Source organism: Sitophilus oryzae, unplaced genomic scaffold (genome assembly GCF_002938485.1).
Source record: "Sitophilus oryzae breed Bouriz unplaced genomic scaffold, Soryzae_2.0 scaffold_847_pilon_pilon, whole genome shotgun sequence".
Lineage (NCBI taxonomy): Eukaryota > Metazoa > Arthropoda > Insecta > Coleoptera > Curculionidae > Sitophilus > Sitophilus oryzae.
In genome coordinates, this window is record NW_022147469.1 from 212435 (window position 1) to 235676 (window position 23242).

Here is a 23242-nt window from a genome sequence, read left to right on the forward strand (position 1 = left end):
ACTATAAATACGGGCTTAAGTTAGCATGGAATACATATGTAAGAAACTCAATCATATTCAAATCTAGAATGCCACTTTATTATATTATAAACCATTAAATTCTACGTAAAAATGTGCTTTGGAAATGTTTTCATAAAAATATATCATTTTCCGTAGCAAAAAAGTTACAGCGAGTTGTTAAAAATGCACAATTTGTAACCCCCATCTTCGAAAAGGTAACTGATATCGATGTACGGTTTTTACCTTATGTTTTCTGTCCCATTAAAAGTGTCCAATTTGGTCCACCCTGTAACTAAAAAATGGCTGTATATATTTTATAGAAGTCGGCACTGGATTGAAAATCTCCGGAAACAAATTTCTAATTCCGTACCTTTTATCTCTGGTTTCAATCTAAGGTTTGACGCGTCTTTATGTACTTGTAAACCTTTTAGGCGATGACAATAAACGATATCTCCACATATTTTTAGAGATACGTTTTATAGATATACTAAAATAATGTAATATATTGAAGAAAGTTGAAGTGAAGACTCGATGAAGAGCTTCAAGATATCGTTGAGCTGTAATATACTTAATTGGCGATCATATCAGAGTCTTATCTTATCATGCTATATTTACATTTTTAAAAACCTTTTATTAATGAATTAAAATGTTGTACATATGTTATCTTTGAATTATTGTGTTGGTTTTTCAATTAGAAATAGTTGGTGAAAAGAATAGTAGTATATAACATCTGGAAATACTAAATAAATATATGGAAACTTTTTGTTTAGTAAAGGATTAGTGTTCTAACAAAAATAAAACATCAAAATGTTATTAAGTAATACATACTATATCCTTGCTGCGTCAAGGCGGGGCCACTCTGTGCCAGGGTTGCTACAAGGAAATTTTTTGATTGTGCAGAACTTGACCATAAAAATGTTTAGTATTGTGTAGCCATCCATGACCAATAACTGTAAACTATCCAATAAGACTTAACGTTCGTCAAATTTGATGAATTTGAACACCTGAACACACGTGAATTTGAACACCTGAACACTGATGACGGAAAACGATATTTGTCAGTTCAAAATTTAAAGTACACTTGCGGTCTCTTTTGATGTACTAACTTAGATAACTTAAAAGCAAAAAAATCAGCTTTTGTTAGCTAATTTACTGTTCTGCTATTGTATTTTATACGAAATATATAAATTTTCAAAATGTGTAGCTTAGTTAATCATTGAAGCAAATGTGTAGCAAAGTATACAATTATGTAGCTTGTGGCAACCCTGCTCTGTGCTGGGTGCCAGGCCACATCAACGTGGTGGGCAACCAGGAAGCGGACAGACTCGTCAAAGAGAAGACCAGGAAAGAGACCCTGGCAGATGATCCACCACTTGTATCGATCAATACACTGAAAGAAATTATAGGAACTACCATGAAGGCCAAGCAGCAAGAGACGTAGCAACACCGTGAGGACTCGAAGACTGTGGCCAGTGGCAGATAGCAAGAAAACAAAACAATTATTAGAACACAAAAAGTGTTAAGTTACAATTGTGTTAAGTTACAAAGAGTGTTAAATTACAATTGAGAGCCTATAATTTTGCATGCAGAGCTCATACTAACCAGTAATTGTATATATGTTACGGTTAAGGTCCGATGTCCGGCTAATGTCGACATTACCCGGTTAATCTCGAGAATAACACACAACAAAACAACTAAAATCATAACCTAACCCAAACATTAACATGTTAATGTCGACATTAACCGGACATCGGACTTTAACCGTAACATATACATACAGGATGTCCCAGAAATAAGTGCAAGTATTTTAAGGGGTGGTAGCTCTTTGATAAAAGAAACATATTTTCTCTTTATCGTTTTTCAAATAAATCCAAAATAACGGAGATATTTTACTTTGAAAGTTTCCAAAAAAAATGTTTTGCTAAAATTTTGAGAACCACTGGATTTTCTTTCTTGTAAAGTTAATCTAATAACTATGTTGGCATATTATCAAGAAATTATGTTTTTTAACTAAAAACTAAAAAAAAAAATCCAAAAAGTTTTTCAAAAAATTTCGAATTTTCAAAAAAATTTGTTCGCGAAAAAACCTCATAGGTAGACGTGTTTCTGAACTATCAGTTATAACTACCAGTTATAATGTCAAATGTCTGAAACTGTATGTATTAATATTCAATGTCAAATACCTAGGTAATCTTTATCTGTAATTAAGGTACTTTGCAGCATAGTTTCTTTATATTAATGTATTTTTCAACTTTGTAACTTAGAGGTTGAACCCTCCATGAGCTATAATTGCCAATGGCTTATCACTTTTGATCACAATAGATCTGAAAAAGGTCGCAGTGGAACAGGTTAGCGCCACCTCGAAGAATGGCTTATCACTGCCTAATACTGAAATAATTGAATAATTGAACACCCTATACAGTTTTTTGACTAATAAAAAGAACCGCACATTTGTCAGGTTATACCACTGACATGAAGTGTCTTCTGCTGTTCTTCTGATAGACAAAATCGATTCATTGGTTCGTCCCATCAACTTTAGACGCCTACTAAGCTTGCTGTTAGTTTACCCATTACAGTTTTTATATTTGCTTTTGCAACACCAAGTTCACCAACATTCAAATGTTTTAGTCCTATGAATAGCAGTGACGAGTTTGTTTGGCCAGTCCATTTGCCTTTTCGTTATCCTTGATATCCTCGTGACATTGCACGTTTTCCCAATGTATAAAACACACACATAAACCCATATTAGTGTTGAATTCACATCTGGGGTCATGAGTCTAGTAGATAGTCCTATACATGTAAATTTTGTAGATTATATTGACTATATAGTCTGTCCAACGAGAAGATCCTTGACAGTGATAGATGTGTCTGTCATTTTAATTTCAAAGTAGTTTATTTTATTTTACAAAGAAATAAGTTGGTACAACTGGAACGCATAGCAGGATATATTTAAAATTTGATTGACAAGATGACAAGTGATTACTTCAAAATATTGTGAAAAAAACTGTATAAAACTGAAAAAAATGTAATCGAGTTATTTTATTTAATAAAAACGGTATGTGTTAATACAAAACAAACAAGAACAAGACACTACATACCAAAAAAATATAAAAAAGAACTATTATTTACTTTCAAGCTTTATGAAACTACCCGCATTTATGATTATATTTATCAATATAACTTATGTACAAATAGAAATTTGTAATATTCCACAGGAATAAATAAAACAACATAGGTAAATAAAACAAACTATTTTAATAATAATAACACCTACCAAATTTTATACCTTAAAGGTTGATTAATTAACTTTAATCTTAATTTTTTTAAACCAGGACCTTTTGACATTATTTTTCTGCAGTACTAAAATCCATTATTTACCTCTCGTGTGATGTCGATATTTTACAGCTACTCGAGTTTTTAGTATATGTTTAGTTTGATCCTTCTACCATATACGAGATGCACTTATCTACGACGAAATGGTATACAAACTTTATCGATGGCAGCTTCATTGGTGTATAAGACTTTCTGCCTGGACAGCGAGAATTAACCATAAAATGTGCTCTGGGTCTACAGTTAATTTTCACTCGATTTTTCCTCCACTTGACTTCAAAAGACACAAAACACACGTAATAATACGAATCAAAATGCATCATCTTCCAAAACGCAGGGTATTTAACAAAAGTTGACAGAAAATTATAACCTATAATTTGGCAAGACTTTGACAAGCGTCAAAAATGACAAAAATCTAAAGGCGAGTTCATACGCATCGGTGTCCGTTTGTCGTTCATCGTTCCGTCAAACCAATAAAATTGAAATACGATCTGTCATTTTTTAAATAAACCAATAAAACTGGTTAAAAACAACAAGACACGACGCATGACGGATTTATATTTAAACCCATCCATAGATAACTTAAAAATTATTAGAAACTTTTTTTAGTAAAATAAATAGATTGGTATGGGACGTCATCTGCTTTTCTTCTGTCATCGTCTGTCGAAATCTTACCTGAGAAAAAAAACAGAGTATAGACAACATAAACAATTCAATCATATTCAAATCTAGAATACCACTTTATCTAAAGAAGACAACATTCGACCAATGTGTACTACCAGTCATGGCCTACGCATGCGAAACCTGGACATCATAAGGAAACTGCAGGTCGCACAACGCTCAATGGAAAGAAATATGCTGGGAATAACCAAGAGAGACGAGAGTAAAAGAATAGAGTGGATACTACAAAAGACCCAGGTAATAGATGTCATCCACAGAATCAAATCCCTCAATTGGCAATGGGCGGACATTGCAAGGAGGCCTGTCACCTGGCAAGAAGGACGGACAACAGATGGACCACAAAAATTACAGCATGCATGGTAACCACGATGAATTAGAGACCTAGAGTAAGACCGGAACTGAGATGGGATCATGATTAGCAGGGATAACTTGGGCCTGCATAGCCAACAATAGACAACAATGAGCCCAGCTAGAACGAGTGTATCTAAATATGTGAGGGAGGCTACACCATAATTGGAAATGGTTGAATAAGCTGTAAATGATGTACATGATGTATGTGACAACATAAAATATCTTTATTTTTTAATAATAAAATTAGCCCATAAATATGGAAATAGACATAAATATTATTTTTTGTAAGCCTCTATTTTTTCACAAATGATATGCAGTTTGATGCTTTGGTACTTAGTAGACTAAAAATTAAAATTCAGGTGAATTACATCTTTGTAAAAAAATGTTTCAAGTCTATGTACGAAATAGCGTTTTATGCGAACCACTCTGTATAATCATCATTAATTAAATCAGACAAAATCGTCTATAAACAAGCTTTTCAGATAAGATAAAGGCAGAATTTGTAATCTCTAAGGCAAATTCGGTTGACAGTAGCGTCTTAACAAGTTGAAAATAGCGTAGTCTCATTGGAAGGTTTCGATGTGTCGCCCGCGCAGAAACCATGTGCGTGCTAGATTTTGAAGATGGCGGTCGCGACAGTCAGTACGTCCTTCTTGGACAGTTCGTGGACAATCAACAGCACCCTTCGACCCAAGGGAAAGTCAGTAGTACTGACGCAAACTGTACCAAACCACTACCGACGGCTGTATCAGCTGTTGGAACAGGCTGTGGGCAAGCTGATATTGAAGATGTTGATAGCGCTAAGTCGAAAGCTGCTTGTAAAGTACGTCCTGATGGTTTGTTGGCGAAATTAGCGCTACCGTGCCAAGCTAACAATGATTACGATTACGGGCAATGTTATAGTTACTATTCCAACGGGTGTTATAATGTGTGTCAGTTCGTGGAGGTGGGTGACATTGAAGATTTTATGTAAGTAGAATAGTAAAAAGATGCAAGCGTTTAGCTTTACGTATTCGTCTAATATTTATTCACAGGAGAAACTTTAGTCCACTCTAAGGTATTATGTTTAAGACCTAGCCATATGCATATACTATGTCAATAATTGTCGAAACGAGGAAAACTTATGTTTTCTACATATTTAATATTCAAAAGTGTATTGAAAAAACGTGAAACGTAAATAATCAACAAAATATACGAGGGCACTTTGAGAAGTCAGTGATTTTTGATTTTCCCGAGCAGAAGCTTTAAATGTAACACTGCTCCCGTCAACTGTCATCTGTTAATAGACCGAACCTGCGTCATTTAGTTTGTGTCTGACAGCCACTGAATGGAGACATCCTCGGGAAGACGGTCGTCGTATCAGCGCACTCAGTCATAAAGATTTCTGGTGTTTTCCCACTTTCCCCACAGAATCTGCATTCGCCGTTGTACCTCAGCGTTAGCCTACTGAGGTGTTCGTTGAGGAGACATCAGTGTCTCCAAACCACGTGACAATCCGAAGATAGTTTTTACTTAAATTAAGGAAAATCTTTGATTTTTCTTGGTCGTATGATCTGATTAACTTTTTCGAGTATCTTAGACCGTTGGAGGACTCCGATTCCATGTTACAGATGGAGTCTTTCAGGTTCCTCAGTTCCGCCTTTAATTGGTGTCCGCTTGAAAAACAGAACGGTTCTGGTCCAGTTAGTGAAGTGTTCGCTTCTTTTATGGCTAGATCATTTGCTTTTTCATTGCCTACTATCCCTTGGTGAGCGGGCACCTAGAGTAAGAGGACTTTGATTTGTTTTCTTTGCCTAATTTGTTCAGCTTCTCTAGGTATTCTTTGATCAACTTTGAATTGATGGTTACTGAATTGGTCGCGTTTAGTGCTGCTTGACTATCGGATAAGTGGGCTATTTCCTGTTTTCGATAGTTCCTATCTATATAAATTGTATGCATCTTTCGATAGCATAGATTTCTGCCTGAAGGATGTTAGGGTAGGTGCCCATTGATTCGGAGTATTTAGTTTTCGGCCTAAATACTCCTAGCCTTGTCCCTTGTTTCTTTTGGTTTTGGAAGCATAAGTATACCACGTTACGGTATGGTCTTTTACATTGACATTTGAGAAGTTAATCACCGCAACCTTACAGATCTATTATGTCCGAATTTTTCTTGAGTTACGACTCATCATACAGTCTCAGGTACAAAAGCCAGTATCTGAGATGGTTTTACAGAGGTTAGTTCTCCATCTGCAATATGAGCTGTACCAAAGTTTATGGCACGAATAGTTGTCTCGGCGCACGCAGTGATTTCTGATGTTTCCTCATTTTTCACACAGAATATGCCTTCGCCGTTGTTTCTTAGCTTCATTCTACTGAGGTGTTTATTGAGGAGACAGTGTCTTGTTAAAAACTCCTTGACAGTCCGAAGATTGTTCTTACTTAAATCAAGGAAAAACTGATTTTTTTCGGCGGTAAGTTCTTAAAAATGTCTTTGAGTGTCTTAGACCGTTAGAGGATTCCCATTCCACGTTACGGATGGAGTTTTCCAGGTTCTTGAGTTCTGCTTTGGATTGATTTCCACTGGGGAAACAGAACGGTTCTCGTCCAGTTAGTGGAGTATTCGCTCCTTTTCGAGCTAGAGGATAAAAGCCACGGAATGGTACTCTGTGATCGGAGAATGGAAATGAGTGAGGTGGATGAGGTTGTAGGTCTCAAAGTATGTATATCACATTTTGTATGGGTACCGCGACTGTTCATACTCGACCGAGTTTTTGACCATGTTTAGCCACAATCTGAACTAAAAAAAAATCAATCAGGTCTGTTTGAGAAGAATGGACGCCGTCTTTAAATTTCACAATCTGAACAATGTAACATTTTGTAACCGTGGGTGATACATGGACCCATCACCACCCCGAGACCAAGGAACAATCAAGACAGCAGGTTTTTAGGGGTGAACGTGCACCAAAGAAGGTCTAGGTCGGTCTATCAGCTAACAACATCATGGCCAGAATTTTTTGGAATACACGTGGTGTCATTCACATTGGGTATCTTGAAAATAATAAAACGATCATAGGCGAATATTATCCAAACGACCACATATGACGAAATAATAAGTGCTGTTTAATCAAAAGAATACACACGAGTACTCACGTGTGTAATCATCAAGACGAAAAATTCATAAATTGTGCTAAGGTTTGCTATCGCCTCCATCATACTTTTGAGATTTAGTCCCCTGCGACTATTTTTTTGTATCCAAACTTGGTGAAATGGCTGGGCTTTAAGAAATTTGGGTCCAATAATGAGATCATCACTGAAACAAATGCCTATTTTGAGGGCCTGGAGCAAATCAAGGAATTAAAAGTTCGAAAAGTGCTGGAGTAAGAAAGAAGGACTATTTTGCCGAAAAAATATATATTTTTATTCAAAAAGTCACCTTCAAGACTTCTCAAACTGTCCTCGTATTATGTGTAGTTAATAATTTCCTAAAATTGGAATTAGATTTTGTTGTTAGACTTTCAAAAAAGATAAGTACTATGTGTCAATATTAGTTTTAGAATTTTCTTGCTTAAGACCGGTATATTGTTAGAATCTATTTTACTTTTCTATAATTATTTTATACCGGATGTTTCAAATTCCACTCTGGCTATTGGGGTTGGAAACATCCATGAGCCCAGTACTGCGAACGTCTCAACTCTATTTGAGATACTAGTGTATCACCAAAACAATAAGCTATTTCCGATAGAAATGAGAAGGAAAATACTTTTTTTCTCTATTTTGGGAATTATAATAAAATATATTTTCACCTGACTATATCTGTAATATAATATAAAATTGCAAATATACAAATAATAACAAAAATAACATTAACTTGTTTAGCACATCAGATAAGGGGGTTTTCCTTAACACCGCAGAAAAATAATCCGTTTTGTAATTGAACTTATCTTTGACAATTTCCGCAAATATGGCGCGGGAAAATTTCCTGTTTTTTTTTCTTTTCACGTCTAAATCTATAAACACGTTCTCAAAGAAGCTTTTTTTTTGACTCATTCATTTCATTGATGATCGAATCGACGGTCTTTCAATTTCCTCTAACCATTGTAGAATTTTTTTTTAAATAGGGATCTGGAATTTTTATTTTCGTTTTTGAAGGCTTATGATCTCCCAAATGCAATGATATGTTGTAGAATGTAGAATGTTTAATCACCGCGACCTTACAGATTTATTGAGTGTTCCCCTTTCTTGAGTTATAACGAGTTATAACGAGAGAACAACTCATCACACAGTCTCAGGACTTTGACAAAAGCCAGTATCTGAGACGGCTTTACAAAGATCAGCTCTCCATCTCCAACATCAGCCGTACCAATTTTATGGTACACACGGTTGTCGTCTCGGCACACTCAGTAATAAGGTGTTCTGGTTTTCCCATTTTCCCCATAGAATGTACATTCGCCATTGTTCCTAAGTTTCAATCTACTGAGTTGTTCGTTGAAGAGACGTTTGGGGACACGTTTCTCTTTTCCAATTCTTTTTATTGCTCAATATTGCAGTGGGGTGTTTCCCAAAGTTGTAAATTTTTGGTATGTCATCCACGGGAGTTGGAGAAGTGGAATTTTATTTTGGAGGGTGTTCCAAGCCCCTGACCTGAAAATTCTTCCAGTACTGTTTCCGTTAATGAGCATTCTAATTATTAAAAAATGTCTATACCTATGTGGCGGATTCATCTATCCAAAAAAATCCTTATGGGTTTTTCGCCACTGCACTGCAAGAAAAATCTACAAAATAAAATAGTTATTTTTTGTAAACACTTCTGGCGTTAAACCTAAACGGACGCTGCTTGTCAGAAGTTGTGTTTACAGTAATAAAAATTTGCCTAACAAAGAAAAAAATGCTTAACGTTTCGGAAAGGTTTCTCTTTCCGTCGTCGGAAGCAAAGAAATATAAAGAATCAAGAAAAAAACTATTTAAAATATTTAAATTGAACTATTCGAGAACACTTTACTTTTTAAAACATATACGTCTACAAGAAATCGTTGACGTTAATCTAGACCCTTAAATGTTAGAATTAAAGAACATAAAGATTATTTAAGAAAGGGAGATTTTCACAAATCTAAGATTTGTCAGCATTCATGGGACACAGGGCACAGAATAAATTTTAATAACGCCAAAATTATAATGAAAGAAGCGATAGCCTCTAAAAGAAAAATAAAAGAGGTTTTTTTAATTCAATCTAATAAAAATAAATGTATTGCTCATGCATCTGTAGATGTTAGTAATGTATGGCAATCGCTTCTTTGATTTTAAAGAACATTACATAAATAAACATAACATACGTAAAATTTAAAAATAATCATACAGAAATTTGGGCTTTTTGGTTTTACCTTATTAAGTAATTATCAGGTAGTAATTGTTAATTTTGAAGTTTAACTTAATATAATGTCATTTTAACAGAACGTCAACGATTTCTTGTAGACGTATCTGTTTTAAAAAGTAAAGTGTTCTCGAATAGTTCAATTTAAATATTTTAAATAGTTTTTTTTTTCTTGATTCTTTATATTTTTTTGCTTCCGACGACGGAAAGAGAAAACTTTCCGAAACGTTAAGCATTTTTTTCTTTGTTAGGCAAATTTTTATTACTGTAAACACAACTTCTGACAAGCAGCGTCCGTTTAGGTTTAACGCCAGAAGTGTTTACAAAAAATAACTATTTTATTTTGTAGATTTTTCTTGCAGTGCAGTGGCGAAAAACCCATAAGGATTTTTTTGGATATTCTAATTATTGTCGCATATCTACCGACGACAATGTGCAGTGGTGTTAGGTCAAGGATGACCTCCATTGCGGCTGTTCTGCATGTTCTCATGGCACCTGTGATGCAGATGCATGCCAGTCTCTGTACTTTTTACAGGTTTCGCCTTGCTGTACGTTGCTGTATAATTTTTGGCTCTAGTTTTGTGTACCAAGCAACCGCTCCATCAATTATATGTTTGCACTTACCTCAAAAATGTTGCTGCATTTTTACGTACACGTTTTTTGAACCACTGTATTACCTCTTTATTTTGGAGTTATTTAAAAAACGGCAACGAAAGAATATGATTCTTTTATCGAGATCTATCAGCCCTGAAAATACTTACACCTTCTTAATTTACATATTTAATATTCACCCTGTACAGGGTGCCCTTAAAAAAAGTTTATCTACAAATATAGTTTAGGTAGGTATATCAAGAATCGTAGCATTTGAAAGCTATGCCATTTTAATGATAATTAAAACTCGACTAGAAACCCTATAATTTGTTTTTTAATGAATGTTCTAATCTGTTAAGTTTTGGACAAAAAAAAGAAAAATTATAAAAAACAACAGTTTTACAATTTGTCTATTTATGATTGACTTTTGAATAGGTAATTGGGACGTATGAATAAGGACAATTTAATAAACGATAAACAGTTCAAATGGGTTAAAAATTAGGAGAACAGCAAAATAAACAATACTGATGTTCACATTTTGCATATTATCAAACATCAACAACTCTAGCTGCTAATAAGTATAATCTATATATATTTTCAAATGTATTGTTTTAGATACAAGGTTGTCTATTATTAACCTGCATTAATTAACCAGCCAAGTTTCCAAATAGTTTTTAAAGTAAAAATAATAATTATTTTTGTCTAGTATCAAATAATTAGAGAACTTTCAATCTAAAAATTACAAAATACCAACATTTCATTTAATCAAGATAACATTTTAGTTCGTAATTGACACATAATATGCCAATATAATATTTTGGATTTAAATATGCAACATATTTAAATTAATATAACGCAACTTTAATACTAGAAAAACGTTTATACATCTCACAAGAAAACAACAAAATCTAATAATAATATAGTTAAAAAATAATAAAAACTAAATTAAAATTAAACAAAAGCGCAACGCGTGTTTCGAAATTAGACATTTAAATTTTTGTATATGAGGCTTTTGGTGATAGTTCGCACGGTTTGTTTTTCTAAGACCGGTTGACGAAGTACAAGTGTACATAGATGTACAAGTGTGTCACAAGTCACAATCAGGCTTTTGCCAAATTATTCTCACTTACTGCCTTTAAAGGAAGATATTTTGTGATTAAAAGATTTGAGAAAAAATATAACCCCATTGTTACATTTTGCCCCCCACCCAAATGTACATATATTGATTAAAAAAACATGCAAAAAATCAATATTTCAATGAAATAAATTAAATTAAACACAAGATACATTAATCACACGCAAATAAATTTAAATTAATAATATAATTAAATTAATAAAATAATAACCAGTAAAAAATGCTTTGAAAATAGATGTGTCCAGAACATTCTTATTTTTCTTTTTAATTTGAATATGAATTTTTGACAGTAAAGTTTAAATAAATTGATAAATGGATCGGTCTTGGCCTCTCTGTAATTATCAGAGAAACATTTTAAAGACTACTTAATGCCGTTGTTTTTATCGATCATGAGGTACATGTCCTATAACAGACAGCTTCTCATTTTCCAAATCTTAGATAAGGTGTTACTAAAAAGTTTTTTTTTATTTCTACCGACTATCTTCGATTAAGAATCTTACATACATAAGACTTTTGTAAGATTTCCAATCAAAAATAAATAAAATTATGGAAAACTTCCAAACCATTGAACTTTAAATAGTTTCGCATTATGAAACGTCTCTAGAGTGAAGATAAGCATTTAGTTACATGTTTTAAGGAATATGTTCTCATTTCTCGGAATAATTACAAAACATTCACGTCCCAGATAAGGCAAAGATAATTTACGGCTAGGTTAAAAAATCTATTAATATGCTAATATATTTTTATCAAATTTCAACGATTATAGATAAACTATGTTAACAAAATAGAAATATAAATGTCTTTTAATATTATCTCATCTCATACTAATATATTATTACCCCACTCAAAGAATACCTAAGCTTTGTAGAAACGATAGTATGTGTAAGGCTTTTATGAATAAAGTGTGGTGAAATTTTATGTCCTTAAGTCACCGGTTCCCGACAGATCACCGAAGTTAATCGATTTAGACAGTCGCCAAGTCGATAGGCCATTGACAATGATATGGCCGAGGACCGCGGTTCGGATTCCGCATCTGAATTTGCATCCCTTTTAGTGCCGTAATCATAGAGTAAATCCGATACCATGGTAGTATCAAAAAATTATGCCGTGGAAAAAAAATATAAAATATACCGGAAAATTTAAAAGAAAATGTACGGTTTTCAACATTTTTTTGCAAAAAATGAAACTCACAAATGTGTTACTGTGGTCGAAATATACAACGCCTAAAAATATTTACACTTATTTAAGACTCACCCTGTATAATTGCGATATTTGATAGCGAACATGATGAATACATATTTTTTGTAATTATTGTTCTAGCTTAAAATATAAGTCTGTTAAATTTGAAACCAAATAAAATTAAAATAACACCCATGTGCTTATTCAAATTAGTGAAAAAGAAATGAAACACAAATAATAAAATAGAATGTAATCAATGATGAATTGCAGGAATTCCTCTATTAAATCCTAGTTTTAGTGCCCATGTGATTCAGTCTCGTGGTTGGACGAGAGCCAAGAATTTGAGGCAACTATAAATAAACAGAAAATGAAATTAATTATAACGACAAAACATAATTAATCTTTTCTTTTAACCGAAGCATCTATTTGATAGGTTGCACTAAAATTATTGGATTGGTTATTGCAAAATGACTATTATTATTTTCTGGGATTTATCTTTAGATCACGTAAGGTAAACAAAATTCGGGTTATTTAGGGGTCTTAATTTATGGATCACATTTATAGAAAAAGTTGGAAAACTTATTTTGTAAATTAATCTTGTTTTTTCTAAGTTATCTGAAATATTTTTTCATTCAACTCTTTCTTGAATATTAAAAAGCAGTTTAATTGCTACTAGGTTTTAATACAATATGATCGAAAAAAAACGGTGTCAGCGATGGCTATGAAATGAAAATCGCTGCAATAAAAAAGATTATTATTATTATTAATGTTTGCATCAGAAAATGTAATTTTTACTATGGCTACATCATCCTTAGTTCTTGTCTATAAAAAACGATTTAAAATGTGTTATTTGCTAAAATCAGTTCTCTTTAAAATAGCACGCTTAAAGACTTGATATTTATAATTTTAGTAAATGTAGAAAAATATATTTTGTATTAAGAGTCCATTTCACTAGTCCGGAAAAGTAGCAAAATAAATGTACGCGCACACTGCCCAGATCCGCATGCGCAGCATCGACCGAAAAAAAATATTGTTTGTGTTACTTTCAATGAAGGTGCGCACATTAGCCAGAGCCGCACGAATGGCATCGGCGAAAATGCCGCCAGCGTTGTTGGGCCAGAATGATTTTCGATAAATGCGGCTAGTGCTGCTGACGTCACACGCAATTCCTTCCACTCTACGTATGTAGGTAGCCGAAGAGGAGATTAGAAATTCAATATGCTAAGAAAATTCGCAAATTTTTCATGGCTCATGTTGAGAAATTTTTAGTTCATCCTCAATTAAATATGGAACTAATGTGGATTTTTGCAAATATTGTGAACCTACAACTTTCGATTCTTTCTCGTGATTTATTCTTCTTCTATTAGCAAGGAGCTTATAATTATTTCTTGTTCGTTGTCATTCATTGTCGAGAAATATTAAAAAAACACGCTTATCACCGCAGAAGCGACTGATGAGAAATTCGATTGGCAAATACTGGTGTAGTAGGGGCAAAAAAAAACAAAATAGCGAATAATGCGGCGAGTGCGGCGCTGGTCAGTGTGCGCGTACCTTAAGCGTTCGGCATTTAACATTTGATGTAAAACTGGTAGCACATTTTTAGACAACTTTTTTATTTTTAAGATTTTGATGGTCAAACATCAATAAAATATTACTGATGTTTGGACTAAATTTTTTCGAAAATAAAGACACAATTTAAATTCCGTTACAATACGGAAATAGATTGAAGTTTTGTGATTTCAGTGATATATAATTTATATGGTTTTGTAACAAATTGCTCGCTATTTTATGGCAAATGCTGAAGCTCTGCAAATCTTAATCAAGCCTTAAGCAAAGCACGTGTGTTTGGAATTTTGGGTGTGGCTAAGTGTTTTCTGAAATATAATATATTTTTCCTTCGGCCACACACCCGTTTTACTCGACTCCTGAGAGCGACCCGAAAGTACAGCGTAATAGACTCTTAAAATCTTGGGTATTAGGTTTGTGATTTGTGATGTTCAAGAGATCAGATCAAACATTTCATATTAATATAAATTCTCGTATAAATCTTACAAGTATAATCTTCATGCGATAATTTTCTGTAACCAAACATTTACGAATAAAATTTAATTTTTTTATTACAGTACGTTATCAGTCTACTCTTGGTTGCATTTCAATCAAGGTCATTGCACTTAGCCAGTATCCACTCGATCAATTTAAATTTAAAAACAATTTTTGTTTAGATCATTTCATTTATCTATAATCATTTTATATCAATAAATCATGTCAAATTTTATCTTGTACCATCCATAATATTGCAGATATTTATACCTACACAAGAATGTGAACTTAACCAAAAAGATATGATTTTTAAGTGAATGTTTTTGAGTTTGTTGGTGGTTAAACATCTTTATAAAAAATTGTTAATACAATTAATTCTGAATATTTCAATATTTCTTTATTATTTAAACGCAACTGCCCAGCTACGTCGAAACACCGGTTTTCCGATCGATCATTAAAGTTAAGCGACTATAGGTGATGCTGGTATTTGGACGGGTATATATATAAGTCGGTTCAGAACGTTCTACGACGTTTTCCGACACCTAACCTCCACTCTTGTCTATTTAGCCAGAGATCATCAGGTATTTCTCTATTTTTTAGTTTTTTATCCACACCCTCCCTCCAGCTTCGTCGCGGCCTTCCTTTTTTATTTCTGCCTCGAGGTGTCCACAGTAAAATTTGTTTTGGTATTCTGTGATCGGGCATTCGTTGCACATGACCAAACCATATGAGTTGTTTTGTTCTTATGTCGTCCACAATTGTGTGTTCTGCTCCCATAATCTCCCTTACTCTGTTGTTGGTTATTTGTTCTCTTTTCGATTTTCCAGCAGATCTCCTCCAGCAATCCATTTCGGTCGCTAATAGCATGTTCTCTGTTCTGCTTTTCAACTGCCATACTTCGCTTCCGTAAGTTATTATGCTTTTCACTACCGTATTATATATGTTCTTCTTATTAGCTTTAGAGATTCCTTGATCCCACAGTACACCATTCAACATAGATATTGCCCTTCTGCCTTATATTATTCGATCTTTTATACCCTCGTCGAGTTTTCCATCGTTAGTTATTTTTAATCCGAGATATTTATATTTGTCACAGTTTTTTATCACGCTTTCATCCTCTAAGACTATGTTCTCTTGTGGTCCCCCTACAGTCATACATTTAGTTTTGGTGATATTTACCTCCAACCCCCATTTCTTATACTCCTCTATCAGCTTCCTTGCCATATATTCAAGGTCGTCGTGATTTTGGGCTAGGACTATCTGGTCGTCCGCAAAAAATAGGGTGTATAGGGTGTCCTCATTTATTAGGGGGATTCCCATTCCTCTACACTTAAGCATCCATTTTTTTAGTGCTTGTTGCAGGTATATTTTGAATAGTATAAGAGATAGGCAACATCCCTGCTTGAGACCTTTTGTAATTTTTATGCTTTCCGACAATGAGCCTCGTATTTTTATTCTAGCTGTGGTGTTCTGGTATAAGTTCTTAACTGCTTTAAGTAGGTTGACATTTATATTAGTTATTTCCAATGTTTCCCACAATTTATTTATTAATAATATCTATTACTCAACAAGTTACTTAACTGTCCATGTCTAACGGTGCTTTTTTACTTAAGTCAAAGTAATTTTATAATATTAGTAATATTGATGTATTAACTTAACAAAGTGTGACGTTTTTTACACGTGCTGAAAGTCAAGGTTGCTTTCAAATTAAAACCTGATAATTTAGAAAATTATTTCTATTTACGTTTTTGGGATATTTGATCGTATAAATTTAGCTTCATAGGGAGTCTTTTAACAATAGAAATTTTTGTTGAGACAATATCTATTATGAAATATCATCATAAATCTTCATAATTAAAGATCAAAACAATTATCCAAGGAAGGAGTATATTCGCGATAACGGGTAGAGGTTTCAATGTAGCTGACTTGACTTCCGGTTCCAGGCAAAAGTGTGAAATCTTTTGAGAGGCACTTCTTATTCAAGCCGGTTAGAGGCCGGATGAGGTCGGATATTTCGCAAAAGTAGATTTACACAGTAGCTTATACAGGGTGCCCCAGAAATAAGTGTTATTAGTGCAAATTAACAACTCGTCAGTCACACATAACATTTGACATTTTTTTGTTTTATCGCTGTTTTGAGTAAAATCTCAAATGAATTGGAAAACCTAAAATTCACTCAGCTGCTCTCTTTAAGGCTAGGTGCAAATTGACTCGCGTGTATCGCGTGTGACATGACCTGGCGCGACCTGATGAGTATTTGACACTCATCAGAAGATACGCAAGGCGTTTTCTTTCATGAGTTTCTCTGTGACTGAAAAACCCGATACGGGATGTTATTTCTCTTCCGCACTCCGGACATTCAAAAATCTCATAACTTTGTTGCTTCTTTACTTTTTGGTTGTCGTTGTTAATTGAGTTTTCCTCCCACTGATTCATGCATGCTTATCCCCTTTAAGTTTTGTGGAAAATATCCTTTTACCTTTTGAGTTGTACGCCAAACTTCCTTTTACCGTCTGTCAAGTACAAGGCGGTTTTCTTGCATCCTGCATACGTGACCAGCCCATCTTAAGCGGGATTTATTAATCATGACTTCAGCGCTCTCACAGCTAGCTTTTTTGAGGACCGATACGTTTGAGACAACAGTTGTCTAAGGTGTACAGACAAAGGTAAATATACAGAATATGGGTAACGTAGTTGGTGGCAACATTGCATTCTCTCGAAGCACTATAAACAAATTTGCGGAAACTTAACAAGCGACACTCAAAAGTTTTCAATATTTTCCAGAAAATGTCAAGAAAAATATAAAATTTTTAACTTTCTTTTTCACAAAAAAAACTCACGGGCGAGTTTCTGGAGTCGAGCTGTATATTAGTTAAAATATTCGCACTTATTTCTAGGACACCCTATATAATTAGAAAGCCATTATCATAAATTCTAAAATCTGAAACTTTTTAAATAATAATAATTACCCTCAATTATTGAACTTACCTACTATTAAATTTTATCTATCGTTTACATTAGTAACAATGAAAGTACATTATTAATAATATCTATTACTCAACAAGTTACTTAACTGTCCATGTCTAACGGTGCTTTTTTTTTACTTAAGTAATTTTATAATATTAGTATTGATGTATTAACTTAACAAAGTGTGACGTTTTTTACACGTGCTGAAAGTCAAGGTTGCTTTCAAATTAAAACTTAATAATTTAGAAAATTATTTCTATTTATTTTTAGTTTTTGAGATATTAGATCGTATAAATTTAGCTTCATAGGGAGTGTTTTTAACAATAAAAATTTTTGTTGAGATAATATCTATTATGAAGTAAATCTTTATAATTAAAGATCAAAACAATTATCCAAGGAAGGATATCAGAGACGGTTTATCAGAGACGTTCGATTTTTTTTTCAAAAAGTTTGTGGTTTCCATATTGAGTAAATAAGAGTTAATAATAGTTAAAATTGGCCAAAAACATGTGTAATAAAATAAATACGTTAGTGTAATTATAGATATGAACTATCGGAAACAGGAAATAGTTACTTATACGTATAGATATGTTCTTATACGATAGTCAAGCAGCACCAAAAGCAATCAACTTAGTAACAATTAATTCGCAGTTGGTCAAAGAATGTCTAGAGAAGGTGAACAAATTAGGCAAAGAAATAAAGTCCTCCTACTCTGGGTGCCAACTCACCAACGGATGGAAGGCAACAAAAAAAGCAAACAATCTAGCTAGAAAAGGAGCGAACACTCCATTCCAGTAACTGGCCCAGAACCGTTCTGCTTTCCAAGTGGAAATCGACTTAAAGCGGAACTCAAGAACCTGGAAGTTCCTCCGTAACCTGGAATGGGAATCCTCCAACGGTCTAAGAAACTCGAAGATTTCTTCTTCGAGTCTCAAATCCTACGACCGAGAGAAAATAAATTAGCAAACAAGTGAACAGTCAAAACCAAACAATGGTATAGCTCATAGTCTAAAGATATTGGCACCGAACATATCAACAATAGCTGAGTACCCTCCCGAATCCAGGGACCTCAGGACCTGCAGTTGGGGCGCTGCTAACTAACAAAATCTCTTCATCAGTTATGAATGTTTTAAGTGTGTTAAACGTCAAACTTTGGTACGAAGATAGTTTTTTGTGTTATTATTATTTCTCTTTTATTAAAGATCATAACAACATAGTTGGATTCTTTGGAATAGTGATGAAGGTTTTCTCTGTCGTGCTCTTTTACTGCCGTATACTTAGGCAGAGTATGGCACTCCTTTCATTTCATTTAATAAAATAATTATGGGTATTTACAGATTTAGCGTTTGATTTACATAATCTATTCTCCTAAAATTTTCCAAATATTGCTTCTATCGAGCGCTTCAGAGGTAAGTCACAATAAAAAAAATATTTTTAACACGACGTAGGTTATAAAATACAGTTGGCCAAAATATTACCTCTTCAACTGTGTTGAACGAACCTCTACAGTATGGACGTCATCTGCTTTTTTCTGTGATTGTCTGTAGAAATCCTAACTGAGGCATAAAACAGTATACTTAATAATAATAATAGCTCCCGTATTTAGCGTTTGACGCCTTGGGAGTAGCAAGGTACAGCTTGCTATACTAGAGCCGTTCGGTATACAAGGAAGGTAATGTGGCTAGCACTACGCTTCAACCGCTTATTATTACCTCAGGATTGTGAATCCCAAGTACTCATTTAAGGCTGAGTCGACCTAGGTACCCAAACTATGTTTATTTTAATAAAAAATAGTCGGCTGATGAAATGCCGTGTGTGGGAATCGAACCCACACCTTGAGATTGGTAGACGAGAGCCTGTACCTCTACGCCACTGGGCACCTTTACAAAAAGTATACTTACTACCTTAATAATAACTTGGTTATAATAACTCGGTATGGAAAAATGTGCATTCTTGCACTGTAAAAAAGGGAAAATTCAAGAATCTAACGAGATTATTTTAACTAACGAAATAACATTCTCGCCGTTACATCGGGGTGAACAGATATCTTGGTAGCCATCAAGCTCTAAAAATTGATGATGGAGTAATAAAGAAGACTGCGGAGGATGCATTTATGAAGAGGGTTTGTAAAGTCTTGGGAACAGAGCTTCATGCGTAGAATAAAATAGCTGCGATCAATGTGTGGGCAGCACCTGTAATTCTTAATACATTCGGAGTTCTAAAATGGTCACAAACCGACCTGGAATCTCTCGATAGGAAAGTCAGAACATCAATGACAAGGCACCGAATGCACCACCCCCATGCTTCAACCATTAGACTCTACATGCCATGGGACAAACGTGGAAGAGGATTTATAAGTCTCATTGCTATGCATGAAAAGCACATCAGAAGTCTGCAGCATTACTTTGACCAATCAAATGACCCTCTCCTTTCAGCTATTAAGACCGCCGACAGGAATTTCACACCTTTAAACTTAGCAGGTCAAAGATTACCTGCAGGTATTAGGGGTGCTGTACTAGGGGTGAGGAACTAACCGAAGATTGGACATGGAAAGCCTTGCACGGAAGATATCCATCCAACTTATATAACCCCGACGTTGACCGAAATCTGTCATTACGTTTTCTCAGAGATGGAGAGCTCAGAGCTGAGACCGAAGGATTTATTATAGCTATACAAGGCCAGCAAATACGAACTAAATTTAAAAAACCATTTAAGCCATTCTACCTAATGGCAGATGCCGACCATGCAATGCCTTTCCGGAAACAATCCAACACATCTGCTCTGGATGTACCTATCTTGCACCGCGGCATTATCTGGACAGGCACAACCGGATGGATGGTATTCTACACCAAGAAATCTGCAAAAAAGAAAATATTTTAAATGAAATTACGCCGTACTACCGATGCTTACCTGAAAAATAGTAGAAAACGAAAACCTAAAAGTATACTGGGATACTGACATCATCACAGATCGTACTGTGCAGCATAATAGACCTGATATAGTAGTCTTCTATAAAAAACAAAAACATGCTTACCTGCTGGACATCACAATACCTTTACCACTAGACGAAAATACTACCCTAGCACTAGACGAAAATATTAAAAATGCAAGAAAAGAGAAATTCACAAAATATGAAGCACTGGCACAAGAACTAAAAGCCATATACGATTTGAGCAAGACTTTTATATTACCAATAATTAAGAAAGTAGTAAACCTTGTTCAAAGCCTTAAGAAACTTCAAATTCACAACCCGGAAAGCATCATCTCTACCATGTAGAAGTCCACAATTCTTTCTACCTGTTCTATCGTTCGCACTGTGTTGAACCGCGATTAGGTCGTTGATAAGAATTATCCCGACTTAGTCGCTAAAACCGGCTTTAAGCTGAGGAAAAAAACTAAAAAAACTAAAAAAAAACTTAAAAAATTGCCATCATTTACCTCATTCATCTAATGAGAAATAGTAATTCTCACAAATAATTTACCAAAAAAAAAGTTCTGGGAAAACCAATATATCCTTATAATTACTACCCAGAAATGAAATTGATTATAAATGGAACTTGCAGAGACAGTGCTGAAAAAATAGAAAATTACTTTAAATTCTCATAATTCTTGCGTCACGGGCTTTTTATCTGTCTAGTATTTCTACAATAATTTCTTGATGCAGATGAAGATTCCCATATCTGGGTTTGCTACTTAAGAAGAAACAATTCCGACAAGTATAGTTTCCTGTATTTCTGTTAAGGTTGCGTGGTTTTAGTAAGAATTTACGCGTATTTTAAGTGCTCAGTGACTTTTAAAAAAAAGATTTTATTGATATATTCATGATCTTGATAATTTCAATATGTTTTCGATTAGACTAAGGTCATTAGACTATATTGTATTTCTAATTATTTGTATTCGTAAAATATTTTTTTAAAACGGTTTTACACAAAATCGAAAAAAAACGGTGTCAAAGAGGGCTGGGGAATGGCAGTCGTTGATAATTTTGTCGAGGTCAAGTCTTAGACGTCATTACTTGACCCGTATTCTTCTTTATTTTTTAATGGCGTTTACTGCCAGTTGATCCTAAGAAAGTCGTAATTTTTATTAGGTAAAACTGATGTTTAAATGGTATAGTTTAAAATACGAGAAAACATATTTTTTTGGAAATAGATTTTGTGTCTGGAAGCGCTCTATTCTTTTTTAATCTTTCTATAATTCGTGTTAATTTTGACAAGTTTTATGTCAATTTTTCGAAAATGACATCTAGAGATTGAACTCGCCAAAATTCTCATGGATTCCCCAGCCGTCTTTGACGTCGTTTTTTCTCGATCATACGGTATTTTTATATTGAACCTAAATAAATTCAAAAATAAGAGAACTTTTCAAACCAAAGAATACCGTAATTAACACTCTAAGTTAATATTACTGACCTCTTCATTGTCATGATGACTGTCAGTGTCAGTACTGTCAGTTGATAGAAACGAATTTGATATTCGTCTATTTGCACATTTCCGATATTTTTACGGATGCATTATTTGTTGTAACTTATAATTAACAGTTTATTTTGCATACCGTTTTAGAGAAAATTAAAAAAAAACGTGAAAATAAGAGTTGATTTTTTTGAAGTCCTAAAAATCAAAAGTCGTTTTTATGGTAATATCTCAGATTTTATTCTTTGATAGAGGGTTGTATTCATTTCCATTGACGTCATATTTTTTAGTGTTGTTAAAGTATCACATTTTCGGATAACTACTATCACTCTTTCCATAGAAATGGACTAAATAAATTGTGTACTTCTTTAACATTTTAAAACTGCAAAAATATGACGTTAATTAAAATTCTATTAATAACAATATGCCAAAGAATGAAATCCAAATGATATTTTATCATAGAAACACCTTTTGATTTTTACACTTTTTGACTTCAACTATGTTTTCACCATGTTTTAAATTCTCTCTAAAACGGTATGGAAATTTGGAAAAATATAAACGGGATTAACCATTTTAGCGCAAGCAAAAAATTTTATGAAGAATGCATTTTTCTCAAAATGTCAATAATAAAAAAGTTTTTCCAATTGTGAAGACCATCCAGGGACATACTGTATATTTTTAGCAGATAAATTGATAATTCATCTTCCGTAATTTATTGTCCTAGATATCCTTGATAGGGCGATATATATACAGCAGAATTATAGATATTTCTAAGATTGTGCTATGATTACCAGAATTAAATTTTATTGTATTTTGATAAACATATTAGGTCTATTGGTTATGTAAGTGTAAAAAATCTAACGTAGAAAAGGTAACTTAGTGTATATTAAGTAGGGTTGCCAACCGTCTTCTATTTCAGAGGACAGTCCTATTTTTGATCGTCTCTTATTTTCACTCTTTTCTCTGGCGCATCGAAAAGTCCTCTTTTTTGCACACCAAACTCAAAATCTATAGAATGATCGTCTATCGCAACAATGTTTAATAAAATTGCTAATCTGGCAACAGCATGTCTTCCTAGCTCCACTACTTCATTCAGAAAAGAATTATTTACGTACAAGAAATATTGGTGGATGCGTTATATATAAAAAGTTAAAAAGACCATTATCCGTTTAACGTTTACATAACTTTGGTTACCCAAAAGTTATGT

General features: G+C 33.8%; 1 protein-coding gene across 7 annotated transcripts in view; it reads left to right on the forward strand.

Moving 5' to 3' along the window:
- Positions 1-23242, forward strand: part of LOC115889806 (hypoxia-inducible factor 1-alpha) — a 388607-nt gene that overhangs the window by 80478 nt on the left and 284887 nt on the right. The window contains exon 1 of one of the 7 annotated variants that reach the window (XM_030909880.1): positions 4895-5331. The exons of the other annotated variants lie outside the window; for them this stretch is intronic. Coding sequence (XP_030765740.1) covers positions 4964-5331 — 368 coding nt within the window. The 5' untranslated portion in view covers positions 4895-4963. Of the gene's footprint in view, positions 1-4894; positions 5332-23242 lie in introns of those variants that run through there. 7 annotated transcript variants of the gene reach the window in all.